The sequence below is a fragment of the Gallinula chloropus genome (assembly GCF_964237585.1).
Source record: "Gallinula chloropus genome assembly, chromosome: 3".
Classification (NCBI taxonomy): domain Eukaryota; kingdom Metazoa; phylum Chordata; class Aves; order Gruiformes; family Rallidae; genus Gallinula; species Gallinula chloropus.
The window spans coordinates 30,437,345-30,450,452 of record NC_140087.1 but is presented as its reverse complement, the minus strand read 5'-3'; the positions used below and the strand labels follow the sequence as shown (position 1 = coordinate 30,450,452).

Below are 13,108 nucleotides of genomic sequence, written 5' to 3'. Positions count from 1 at the left end.
GGGAGCCGCTTTCTCCCCGCAGCTCGGCGCTCCAGGCCGGGAGGCTGGGCATCCGCAGCTTTCGCAGAGCCCCGGCGACGCGTCTTTACGCCACCCAGGAGGTGGATTTGTCCTCCACTTTCTCTTCTTTCAAGCACTCGGGTGAAGTCCATTGAACTTTCCCAGGTCGCACATACAGCAAAACGCCCATAAACCCAAACTGGGATATTTCTGAGGGGTGAGGGCAATACGATACTATTGATGCTCATCTCGCCATTCCAGAGCAGAATTGCTTCTTCGACCTCTAGTTATGTAGTAACAAGGGGAAAATTTCCTGAAATTAGACTGCTGCAGGAACTCTGGTTTTAGTCACAGCTGTCATCCGAGAAACAAATTTCCAGGCATTTTTAATCTAATTCACTTAATTTTTATGTAACTGAATTACAAAATGTGATTAAGCATCGCAGAATCTTCGGCATCGAGCCTGCCTAACCTTTAGTGAAACATGAAACAGAGAAACTTATTAGAAGTAAGAAGAAATGGTGAAATCGTCTGTATGGATTGGTACAATCGTTACTTACTGAATAGGAGGGTTAGAGGCACAAAATAGCTCAAGAGAGAGAAAAAAAAAAGAAAAAAAAATAAAAAACAGGAAAGAAAGAAAAAAAAGACGCTAATGACCTTTTCGGCTGAAATTCCTGCTGCTTGTCTTTGGCAGGTATTTCGGGGCAGGCACTGAAAGATGCTGTGCGATACTAAGAGGTGCTTGCAGGAACAGCCCTTCCCTGCCGGACCGCCCACGGGTCCCACGCCCACTTTCGCCCTGTTTCTTTCCCTGCTGCCCATAGATCTCTTCGAGGCAAGGAAAATTCGGAAGGCGAAAATCGAAGGCATAGAAACTACCTGATTCTCCCTTACCGTGGCAGGGACTCCAGCCCCGAAGTTTGGGCTTGAGACGCCTTAGTGGGAAGAGCTGACCCCCTTCCCTCTCCCGGGGGTTTACTAATCCCTCCAGCCGCGCTCCTTGCTCGCCAGCGCAGCGGGCTGCAGGCGCTTGGATCCGTGGAATGGTTACGGTGCTTCGCGGCGCACTAAGCGGAGCTTAGATGCGGGGGCTGATGCGTTTCCCACGAACATACACAGTTTAAACGAAAAAGCAAAAACTGGTAAACACCCCGCCGCCTGCCAAAATAAACCTAAAGCCCCTAGAAAGATTTTATTTTTAAGACCAACTCCCCGTAGCGCAGCCGCTGCGAGCGGCGGCCCATCCGACGGGGCGCCCGGTGTGGGGACCCCCCGGCAGGGGAGGGTATGTGCCGGGGACAGGGGTACCGGCTGAACGTGAAAACACCTGCGAAAGGACGCGACTACGCGGGGGAGGTCCCGCGAGGGGCGGGAGGGAAGGGGCCCGGGGGGTGCAGCCACCTTCCCCTTCCTGGCTGCTCCCGGTGCGAGCAGGGGGGCGCGGTGCCGTGTGCCCCTCTCAGCCCCAACCAGCTTCCTGCTTTCCTGCCTTGCGAGCCGGAATCACTCTGTCGACAAGGCCCTGCGCCCCGCAAAACTAACTCATTAATATAAATCAAATAATGGCGGGGGGGCGGGGGGGGGGGGGAGGGGGGAGAGGTATGGTGCGCGGCTGCTCATGAATTACATATAAGCCTCTGACTGTCCTGAACAAAGCGACCGTCCTCTTGGGAAGGGTGACGTCTCCCCAGTAACGTGATTGCTTCTTCGGAAGCAGAAACGTGTAAACGCTATAAAACGCGGCGGCACGGCGGGCAGCTCAGAGCGTGCGGCGGGACGGAGCTCTCCTCTTCTTCCTCCTCCTCCTCCTCTTCCTCCTCAACCTCCACCGCCGCCCCGGCAGTCGCGCAGCGGGGCAGGGCGCAGGCCCCCAGCAGCGCAGCGCAACACTCAGCTCCGCTCCGCGCCCAGCCCGCCCCACCGACGGACTTGCGGCTCCGTGAGTAACTTTCCCTCCACCACAGCAGCAGCTTCCCAGCGGGTGAGGAGGGTGTCCCCGTCCCCTGCCTCCCCTTCTACCTTCCCGGACCTGCAGGGAAGGCGCCCCGGCCGTCGGGTCGCGGAGAGCGGGTCTCACCTCCCAGGGCAGTCGGGGTGGGACTCTGTATTTTTATTGGGGTATTTTTTTTTTTCAGCTTTAAAAATATACGTATTTTTTAAAGTCGCTAAACCCCGGGAGCTGCTGCCCCCCACACCGGGCTGGGGGCGGTTTCGGGAGATGACAGCTCTCCCTACCCGCCGGCAGCGAGGAGATGCTGGCGGCGTCTGTCGGGGACGGGGCTGGAGCTGGGGACGGGGCTGGAGCCCGAGTCGGGGTCTGAGACGGGGTCGGGGCTGGGGCGGCGAAGCCCCGCTCCCGCGGTGCAGGACCGGCGGGTGACGGCTGCGCTCTTCCCTCCGCAGGTGGCGGCCATGGAGCACCGCGGCACCTCCCCGCTCCTCCTCGCCCTCGCCCTCCTCAGCGCCCTCTGCTGGCGGGCGCGGGCGATGCCCCCTCGCGGGGCCGCCTTCCCCGTCGTCCCGCGGTAAGGCCCGCGCTCCGCGCCGCGCCGCGCTCCGCTCCGCGCCCCGCCGGCCCGCCTGGGCTTGCCCTCCGCGGGGAGGTCGGGGGGGGCTCAGAGAAGTGCCAGCCTTCCCCTGCGCAGTTCCAACAAGCACACTGTGCGGCCCTCCCGGGAGCGGTGGGTGCGCGGGGGCGGGTGGGTGCGCATCTCTGCCATCACTTCAGGCAAGCGTGCGGGGCAGAGTGCAGCTGGCGCCGGCCGAACTTGCCCCTTTAGAAGCCTCCCGAGACACAACACGCCCCATCCCAGGCACCAGCAGCAGCGCTACCCCATGAACCAGCTAGCAGTGACCACCGTGTACATAAATGACGTAGAGAACCTGTGTTAAGATGTGCCTGTCCATCCAAACAGTCCATTAAAAACAGGAAAGCTCCTTCGTCTCTGAAGGCCAGCTGGGTGGATAGATGTGTCTTTTAAAAAGCACAGACATGGGCAGGGAAAATTGGATGTACTAAAAATTCCCAAATCAGGAATGATGGGAAGTTGTCCGTATGGACTGCGCTGCCGCTTTTGTACTACTGCACGCTTTGAGTTGTTGAAGCGGTAATTAGTCGCCTAACTAGATTAAATCTGATGGTGAAAAGGTATGTTTTACATTTAGGTGAGTGTACAAAGACCAGAGAAAAACGATAGAAAAAAACCCATAGTGACTGAGTTTCAAAAGGTGTGACTTGACCTGGCTTGTTTTACACGACAACTTTACTCTTTTTTTGCTAGGCAGAAGCCTTACATGCCTGAGATATATAAGTAATACTAATAGCCATGATGACTGTATAAATTGCAAGGACAGCAACCTATCCTAGTTTTAGTGTAAGAATTTTGCACCTCATCAAGTGCAGGGGTTTGCTGCAGCGACGGGAGCCTGTTCTCTGCCACAGAGCAGCTAGAAAAAGCGCCTGGTGCCAAACTGCTGTCTATGCAGTCAGGGTACTCTTGATGAAATATGACACATCGTAAGAAGCAGCAGTGTATGAAAATGTGAACTAACTGTAAAGCGGTTTATACAGAGCATTTGCCTTGATGCATTTTGAAAGAGTAAATGTGAACATTCTTAACTCGCTGCCACAAAATTAGTTTAAACGGGGGAGAATAAAGTTCCATAGGGGTACAGGTTGCACTTCATGTTTAGTTCGAAGTTCTGGTTTGCTTTCTTTAGAGAAGGCTCAAGAACTGTGTCATATTGCATTTCAATGCACATTTGAAGGCTTAATCGGAAGGTAAGTACTTCACAGGAGCTGTTTTCACTTTGCATGGGTGGAGGCTGGTAATTCCATCCATCATTTATATAAAATATAGTTGCTATGAAAAGCTTCATGGTTGTCACTTGAGCTGTAGCTGCCATACATTATGTGCGTTCTTCACTGAGGTAAACTGTGTGAAAAGACAATATTATCTAGCAAGTATGCATTAGAGAGAAGGATCTGTTACATTGATTGTACTATCACTGAGCATGGATTATCCCTGAAAGTGACTTTTTGTTTTATCCAAACTGCTTTGAAATGCCTTACAGATTAAAGTAGTTAGATGGGCATCTTGACACAAACCAGAATGTAAGCTGCAGTGAAGTGTTGCATGTCCTCATGGTGTCCTTCTCCAACAGATTGGGAAACAGAATGCCATTTGATGGAGCCAGTGAACCTGACCATGCCCACGGGTCATTAAAGTCTGAATCAGACATTTTGCAGAACACACTACCTGAAAACGAGAAATTCTATTTTGATCTGTCCAGAATTATTGATAGGTGAGTTTCTTTATTATCATAAATGCAGATGATGCTGCACTACTTGAATTATGCCAAAAGCTCGGTCACATTTTCAAACTGAGAAATGAGAAAGGAAGACTCAGTTACAGAAAAAACCCCACATGGCATCTGTTTGAACACTGGTATTAGTAGGAATGTGTACAGAAATGTCAATTGCGTCGCCTTCTGGAGTGATGAGTTCATTCACTTCTCAGGAAGGGCTAAAAAGTCTACGGTGAAAATCTGCAAGTTGTTTTGTTAAATTAGCATAATTTACTATGTACAACAGATAAGGAAAGCAGTATGTTTACAAAATGAACGTTATCAAAATGATATGAAGTCAGGTTCTATTGTAGAGTTTATTTATTGTCCATTTCAGAAATGCAAGGCATGCTGATGGAATTTTCACCACTGTCTACAGCCATCTTTTGGCTAAACTTGCTGTGAAGAGATATCTACATTCGCTTATTAGAAAACGAGTTAGGTGAGGTGACAATTACATTAGGTAGATTTTTCTCCTAGATGGCTTAATTGGCAAGTTTTTACCCTTCTGTACCTAAGTTCTCATTTTTGCAATTTTGACATAATGAAAGAGAAACTGGTATAATAATGGGGGAGCCGAAAATCCTATATAACCACTTAGTGGTATTTGTTAGTAAATATGTTACTATTTATTCTTGATACAGCTGTGAAGGGTAGAGCAGCAGACACTGCTCATAGCATCGATATAAATAGTGACAATATTGTAATGATTATCATGTCAATCTGCTAATTTTTTTATCAGACAGTGATTCTGCTAGCTTGGTGGTTGAATGGCAAAAGTGAATACAAACTGATTGATTGCTCAGTGCTTACGTAACAACAGAGGGATGCTCAATGCATTTAAGAAATGATCAGTTTACAGTGAAAACAAAAAGGAGTATCTTTTTTTTTCTCCTACTATAGAATGTATTGCAAGAACAATATGCTTATAGAAAGATTAAGAAAAAAAAAAGAGGCAAGTCTATAGACAAGAGACCTGGATGCAAATTCCAGGCTGGGATGCTCATAAACTAAGGGTCACAGGATGGTGGGAAGGATCACTGGATACTTCCCTGGTTTTCGTACCGCTAAGCGGCACTGACTGAGCACTCTTGGGAACAGAATAGCGGAATACTTTGGTCTGACCAAAGTCATAGATCCTATGAATGCTCAAAAGCTGAGTGACAATTAGGTCCTGCATTTATGTCAATGCTGCCCATGTTCTAGAATATACAGGACTGGTCTCTCATATGCTAAAACCTAACATAGATCATTTAAGCAGAAAACACTGAGGCTTTCTAAGGTATCACATGAAAAATGGGCCTCCAAGTTAGGATTTCACAAGGTGTATTTTGTCTCCTGGTGCCCCCCTTAAGACAAACATTTGTAGCTGTATATGTGATGCTAAACTCCTACTTTCCTCAGAGGCAGGCTCTGTCCTCACTGAGTTCAGTGTGAATAGTGACCAGGTCCCTCAAGAGCTCACATAAACCAATCTGCAGCTAGGCATTGTACTGAAGTACATTCATGCAGCTGGTAGAAATCAGAATAAAAAGTCAGTTTACGAAAAAGAGTAAACTGGGCTATGAGAACAGCCTGGAGGGAGTAATGAAATCCACGCAGCCATTGAATCCTGTGGAATTATTCCTGGGACAGGGACTCTAGAAGTCGTGAAGTATGAATCCGAATGGCACAGGCCATGGCAAAGTTGAGCAGGAGAAAGAAATCAGCGGAAGGTGTGCTCAAATAGGCTGAATACCCATTTCTAGAATTTGATACTTACTATTGAAATAGACAGACAGCAATAGGAGCAATGGCTTTTTTTCAACAGGAGAGAAATCATAGCTGGAAAAGGAAGCTGAAGTGAGAATTTTATTTTATTTAGCTATGCAGCATTGTGAAGTTTGTGTCACTCATTTAATGCTGTCTTCTTTTAAACTGGTATCGTCTATTAATTTTTACCTCATAACTGTTGTATTGCCAGCTCCCAGGACAGTCCTGTCAAACGCCACTCCGACGCTGTCTTCACTGACAACTACAGCCGCTTTCGAAAGCAAATGGCTGTGAAGAAATATTTAAACTCAGTTTTAACCGGAAAAAGAAGGTACTACAGGAGAGCAAAAATGTATCGTGGACATACCTGTATGATATTAAGGCAGAAAGATTTATACCCGCATATGTATACAGAGAGGGCAAACAAAAAGTGATCAACATTGATGACTTTATAATGTAGTTTATAACATGGTTTTCAAATACAGACAGTGTTTTATTCCAGACCACAACAGACACTACAATCAGATTAGAATTAGAGAGTAAAGAGGAGACAGCATCTGGCAATTTTAAAAAGCTGTTCACAGATCCTTAAAATGGTTTTATCTATTAAAACAGCTTCTTAAAGAAAAACCCACAGAGCTATGGACAGGAACAGCAATTTTATAAAGAAAATGCACTATTTGTTGAAAATTTGCCTTCAAGTAAGCGCTTAAAAAATTAGAAATCAATCAGTATAGGTGACGTATTTTTGTAGAGCTTATATTCTCTTTCTATATTCTCTCATTTAGGCAACTGTTTGTAAATATCATGTTCACTTGTTAAACATGCTATTTTAAATGATTTATAACTCTTGGGTGTAACAAAATGTGCAGTTAGAAGGTGTCTTTGCTTGCTTGTTTGCCTTTCTTCTGTGGGCGATAATATTTGTTTCTGATCCACAACAGCCAGGAAGAGCTAAACCCCTCTAAACTTCGAGATGAAGCAGAACTTCTTGAACCTTCATTTTCAGAAAATTATGATTCTGTAGACGAGCTGCTGAGGCACCTGCCACTGGTATGTCCATATTTTATTTCCTCTTTGTCCGTTATTTGATTTGACCCATAAAAAGGGCATGATCATACATGAAGTGTGGACTATAGGAAAAGCAGAATGATCTAGGAAAGAGCCATGTACTGTGAAATGTTGTATGTTTCTGTAGGGATTGTGTCTGAATAAATATATATATTTTTTTTTTATAACCAATAATTATGTTATCCCATGATTGCTGTTATTGAAAATTTCTAATGAAATAGTGCTGTTAATAATGCACCTAAGTCACTTGGGTGTTTCAACTTGTGTGCATTGCAGCATAAAACCAGAACTGACTCATTTTTTAATTACAAGGATTATTATTTCTTCAGAGTAAAAATCAGTGAAATTTCTTTTAATAAAAAAAAAAAACCACAACCAAACCTTAACCCCAAACCTGCACATTTTGTTTAAAATCTACTTCATTAGAAGGGAGTTGACCCTAGAACTAAGAGGATCTACAACATGAACTCTAAGCATTAAGAAAGCACTTTACTCCCATCTGAGGTGTGCTGTACTGGGATGATCTGACGTGCAAATATTGCAGTTACGGTTTTCCATTTAGCTGCTACTATTTTTCTAAAATCATTCACAAAAATATATTTCTTCAGTGTACTGCAATGTCAACCTTTTACACCATAGCACTTGCAGGGGCATAAGGTTGAAAAAGTAACCTAGAAGTGAATTGGGGTTGGTGTTCTCAAAAGTGCATTGTGAAATTAATGACAGGATGGTTCTGGGCATTCAGCTGATGCCACTTTTAAGACAAATGCAAGTAAGAAAAAAGCCTACTCTTGAAGATACATTTTTTTTTTGGGGGGGGGAGGGGTGGAAGAAGGGAAGGAGGAGGGAAGAAGACTGAAAAAATATTTTTTATTTTCCTTTCCACAAATGTGGCAGTTCCTCTAAGATTCTCAAAGATTAGAAAGAGCATAAACTGCTTAGACATCAAGGAAAAGACCAGCTTGTAAGTCATGGGATTCGGGAAAGAAATGTTTTTTCTAGACAAGATTACTTTAAAAATACCCACTCCTGGATCTTGCATCTCCTAAAACTTAGGGCATGGACTGAGAGAGGAGTGGGACAGCAGGTCATGGGGGTCTTCCTGCAAATATTTTGCAGTCCTTTCCTTTTTCTTTTTATGGACAGATGATCCAGATCTCCCTATAGGTGAATCACTTAGTGAGCATAGACTGTTCCCAGTCGTTTTACTGCAGATGGAGTGTGTATTAAGCAACCTGAATTTGTGTATCCATTTCAAGGATACAGTTGTTTTTGAAGGGAGCAGTTCTATGCTGTAGGCCAATATGCAGTACCATTTTTGCCTAACACTTCAGCCTTTCTTCCTCTCCCTACAACCTTCTCTGCTGGCTGCAATGCCCACCAGTCTCCTGTGAATAGCTACATCTCATGCTTCTCAGCCCCAAGCACAGTAATTGTTTTATGTCAAGTGTTACCTGTTGTCCGCTGTCTGCTTTTGAAAATGACTTTAAAACCATGTTTCTCTTTTCCTTTTCAGGACCTCTGAAGGACACCTGGTAAAATCTATGACAAGAACAAGCTATTTTTGAGTTCCACATAGTATTTCAAAGAGATGACTTCAGTCATCAAACCAGAACAAATATGTTGTGAAGTGAAAGTTGTGATATATTTGTTTCTTATGTAATAAAAGTTGATATTTACATTGTAAATATTACTCTAGAGTTCTCTACTGAAAGCTGTACATATGGATGCCAGTTTAACTCATGAGAAGTCTGTGAGTCCATATGCTGTAAATCCTTTACTTCAATAAATTCATTTGAAAATGAGCTGAAAAGAGCCCATCATTACCAATTCACTGGTTTATTTTAGGTGTGGTGCAATGTCATTTAGGCCTGTATGGTAACAGGGATACATTTCCAGGTAGCTTCATAGACAAGTGTAAAAACACAATGAGAAGAATCTGCAAAGTGCATAAAACTGAGTCACAAAGATTTCTGAAGGTTACTGCCAAATAACTGGGAATGCTTTTCTAGCAGCTCACCAAGCAAACAGAGGAAATGTAAAAGCATTTAAAATTATTTGACTTCCGACAGCATCTTTCCTGCCTGTTCACATTTTCAGTATTTCACCAGACCAGAAATCCATCCTTTATTTGTTGTGTTTTGGATGCTCTGGAGCTGGAAAACAGGTGAAAAAGAATGCTATCCCTTCATTCATTTGATGCCTGAAGTCACTGGTTATTCTACATTTCATTTGATGGTAAAACTATTCTTTATATATAAAATAGATCTGAAGACACTATTTTGTCAGAATGCATGTGATGGATATGGAGACAATAAATTGTTTTATTATCTCAGCAAAAATATTGCTGGTTTGAATCAGTGCTACAGGTACCTGGAACGGTAGAGGTCCCAGTAAATACTACTATAGTAATAGAGGGAGATGGTATTTTTAAACTGACATATATTATGTTATATTAGAAAGAAAAACAAGTAAGCTTGCAGCCAGCCCCCATTTCTTCAGCTTTCTATCATTGTAGCTTACTATGGGACTAGTAAGGTGCACTACCGCATGCAATACTGCGAAGGGTGTGATGCTGCATTCACAACACAAAACACATATTAATGCATGATAACAGCCATAACACTCTTATGATTCCCCTCCTACCTCCTAGAAAGAGTTGAAATTTGAAGCACAAATTCTTATCAGACCTACTTACAAGTTCAACTTGGATTTTGAAGTGTATTTATATATCACACATACGCATACACAGACAGTTATAAAACCGATTTACAAGTTTCACTTACAAGTTTACTGTTCTCATTTAGAAGGAAGCTTCAAACATGATAAAATTCGAGATTTATGAAGATGAGTTCTCATAAAATGTAGCCTTATGATATGCAGGTTTTTTGAATGTTGGCAACTGCATGTCAAAAGAAAGGCCGCTTGCATGGATCAAATGTTGCTAGTGCTATTTCTATCTAGCCTGGACAGAATTTATTTTAGCCTAAGCTAATGAGTTGTCCATAAAAGTTTGATATAGTTTTGAAGTCTTCTCTTGAAAAGTGGTTTTCTAATGGTGGTCCACTCTCAATTCCGATCTTCTTATGAAAATTTGAGTGCAAAATTGCCTTTGGAAGTACTTAAGGATACTAACAGAGTGTTGCTGTAGTATGTAATTTGAAATCTTCTTCAGTGTAGTTTGAACTTTTTTAGGATTTCTGTGATAAGCAATATTTTAAAAGGTGAAAAATATTACACCACAGGTAAAGCTGCATATGGTCTCCACACACAGAGAACATTTTGCTTAATTATATATGGTCGAACTTTTGACTCCATAGTTCCAGAATTTATATTCCCCCTCCCCTAAATTTTCCTTTATTTATATCCAGTTTACCAGTAAGGCATCTGATGGAAGAGCTTGGCTTCTGCATCCAAAGTTTAACATCCCCAGTACTTTATTCTTCATAGAAAACTGCAGAACTTTAGAACATGTGTTTTCTCTGTTACAATGGAGATGGAGTGCGTTACAGAGAAAAGGAACACCTATTAGGAAAAAGTATCCATATCCATATATATTATAAAATACAAAATTAATACTCTCATTTCAATGACTAATACTGTGATATCTTTCTCAGAGAGTTAGCATATAGAGACAGTCTGAATGTCTAAATTTTATGCACATTTTAGAAAACCTAGCACAGAAGGGGGAGATACCTACCTCTAGAACAATATACCTGACTTGATACTTGTGTCAAAAAATGTTTTTCAACTATTCATAGCAACTTTTGACATTGTATAGGACTTATAAGACCCAATGAATACATTGATACTAGTTAATTGTGGAAGATGCAGCATTCACCTCAACTCCATGGGCAAAAGTTTAGGTTAAATGATAAAATTGAAGAGAGAATTGCAGCATTTCACTGAATGACACAAATTTTCAGCTTATCAATGACTCGACATACATCACCAATCTTACAGCCCATCTGCAAAATATCTTAAAGTGTAGAATCAGCATGTTGTGTTAATTAGGAGAATGAAAGGGGCAGCTCCAAAGAGAGTGTCAAGAGGACTGCTAGAAGGAAAACAAATAGCTGGGAGATTTAGAAGAGCATCACTGACAGAGAGAATGCTGCTGAGAGGATTTGTGTGCTTGTGTGCATCTGTACACTCATCACCTACTCAAGAGCAACCCTCAGGACTGTGTGTAGGACTGTGAGAATTGCAAAAGTTGACAAAAAATTTTACAACTACAGCAAATAAAAATGCAGCAAAAGTGAATAAAACCATAATATCTCCTCTGATACTTTAAATGGTTTTCAGGGGTTCTAAGTATTTGTTGCACCTGAAAGTCTGAGATTAAATTTCTGTTTAAAAACATGAAAATGCACAACTTAGATCCAAAACATAGGTATAACTTCATGCACAGAATATTGACTTCTCCACAGATAAAGTTTGGGAAGAGGTGTATGTGTATAGGAACAATATATTTGTTTGAAAGGCATTATGGAAAAGTAGATGGAAATGCTGCCTATTGTCTCTTGTGATACTACCTATACTTTCCACTGCTTCTTTTATTTTTATTTATTTTCTTTCTCCCTCCTCCACTTATCATGATCTTCGTAAATACTCTCATCTCTGGCTTGCAAAGCTAATGCCTGAATGTATACCTATGTTTTTGAGATGCAACAGGAACAATTACAGTCAACCTTTAATTTCTGGTGCAGCTCATCAATCTGGTAAGTGTCAGCCTTGGGCAGGGAACCTGGCATGACTAGATTTGCAAGAGCAACGTGTCCTGCTCAAAAGCTGCATCTGACACCGCTAGAGAGTTCCCATTTGGTGTGTGACTGGTTCAGAAGGCTGACCTTTCCTTGGAAGCATCAAACAAAATGCATGGCCTCCCAGGGCTTGTGCTGGCTTGGGCAACAATAATATTTTCAGCTTTTCTCTTTCCTGCTTTGGAACAGACAAATTGCTTAACAGGTTGACCAGCTGGTTTAGTATTGGAGGTAGGAAACTTGACACCGGTCTTTCACATCAATCTTTTAAAAAGACCTAAGACTATTTTGATGTATCTTCTGCTTCTGAAGTAAAAAAAAAGGCAAAGTTTTACTTCAGGTTTATACACTGACACATGCAGGCCTCTTAGGTTAGAGAAAAAATAACTTTCCCCTGTGAGGATAACTATTTTCAATAATCTAACTGATCAATATTTGTAAATAAAACCATGAGTGATTATTCAAAGATTAAGCTGGAAGTGACATAAATAATACTGGTAAAATGAAAAAGATAATTCTCTTATCTAAATATCATTTTCATGGTGAGAGCAATATTTTCAATAGAGCATGTTTTTGGGAAAGAATGAGGTTGTTTCAATAATGTGGGTAAAAAAGGACAAAAAAGTTCTCCTTCTCACTGAGTGAATTATTTAATACTAGATAGAGTTTTGCATAGGATAATACGCCTAAAAGAATGTCTGTGAGTTTGCTGCATAAAATTCATATTCTGGATCTTTTCAGGAAACTGTCTGGACATTTAAACCCTATTTTACATTTCAGTGAGACCACAGCACCACAGAACCTAAGTTGTTTCCAAACATGAGACACAAATGCTTTTAACATGTTGATTCTATTAGGTGTCAAGTCAGAAGTTGATCTTATCCAACATATATCCTCCTTGTGGCATGAGTGGGGGGGAAGCAGAAGAGAAGCTAAAAGCTGTCACTGTTTCCTATTGCTAGATGAGATGGGTAAGTGAAGACCTTTCTACTTAGAAAGTGTTCACAGAACAATTTTTGCCAGTAGCATGTGAAATAGCCAGGCCATTGACTAGATAGGGCAAAGACAGAATGATCTCTAGTTTTGCTTGTCAAATTACCTGATGGTGTTGCTACTTGGCCACAAGGTAGGACTTGTGAAGTTCTTGTACATCAGCATTTTGATAGAAAATA

At 42.4% G+C, this 13,108-nt stretch overlaps 1 protein-coding gene across 1 annotated transcript; it reads left to right on the top strand.

Moving 5' to 3' along the window:
• Window positions 1–1,793: 1,793 nt before the first annotated feature.
• Window positions 1,794–8,698, top strand: VIP (vasoactive intestinal peptide; the record flags this gene model as incomplete). The annotated part of the gene is made up of 7 exons (XM_084261045.1): window positions 1,794–1,942; window positions 2,407–2,528; window positions 4,168–4,308; window positions 4,688–4,792; window positions 6,314–6,433; window positions 7,047–7,155; window positions 8,690–8,698. Exons 2-7 carry the CDS (start codon window positions 2,416–2,418, stop codon window positions 8,696–8,698), a joined length of 597 nt encoding a protein of 198 aa, XP_084117171.1. The 5' UTR covers window positions 1,794–1,942; window positions 2,407–2,415.
• Between the last annotated feature and the right edge of the window lie 4,410 nt (window positions 8,699–13,108).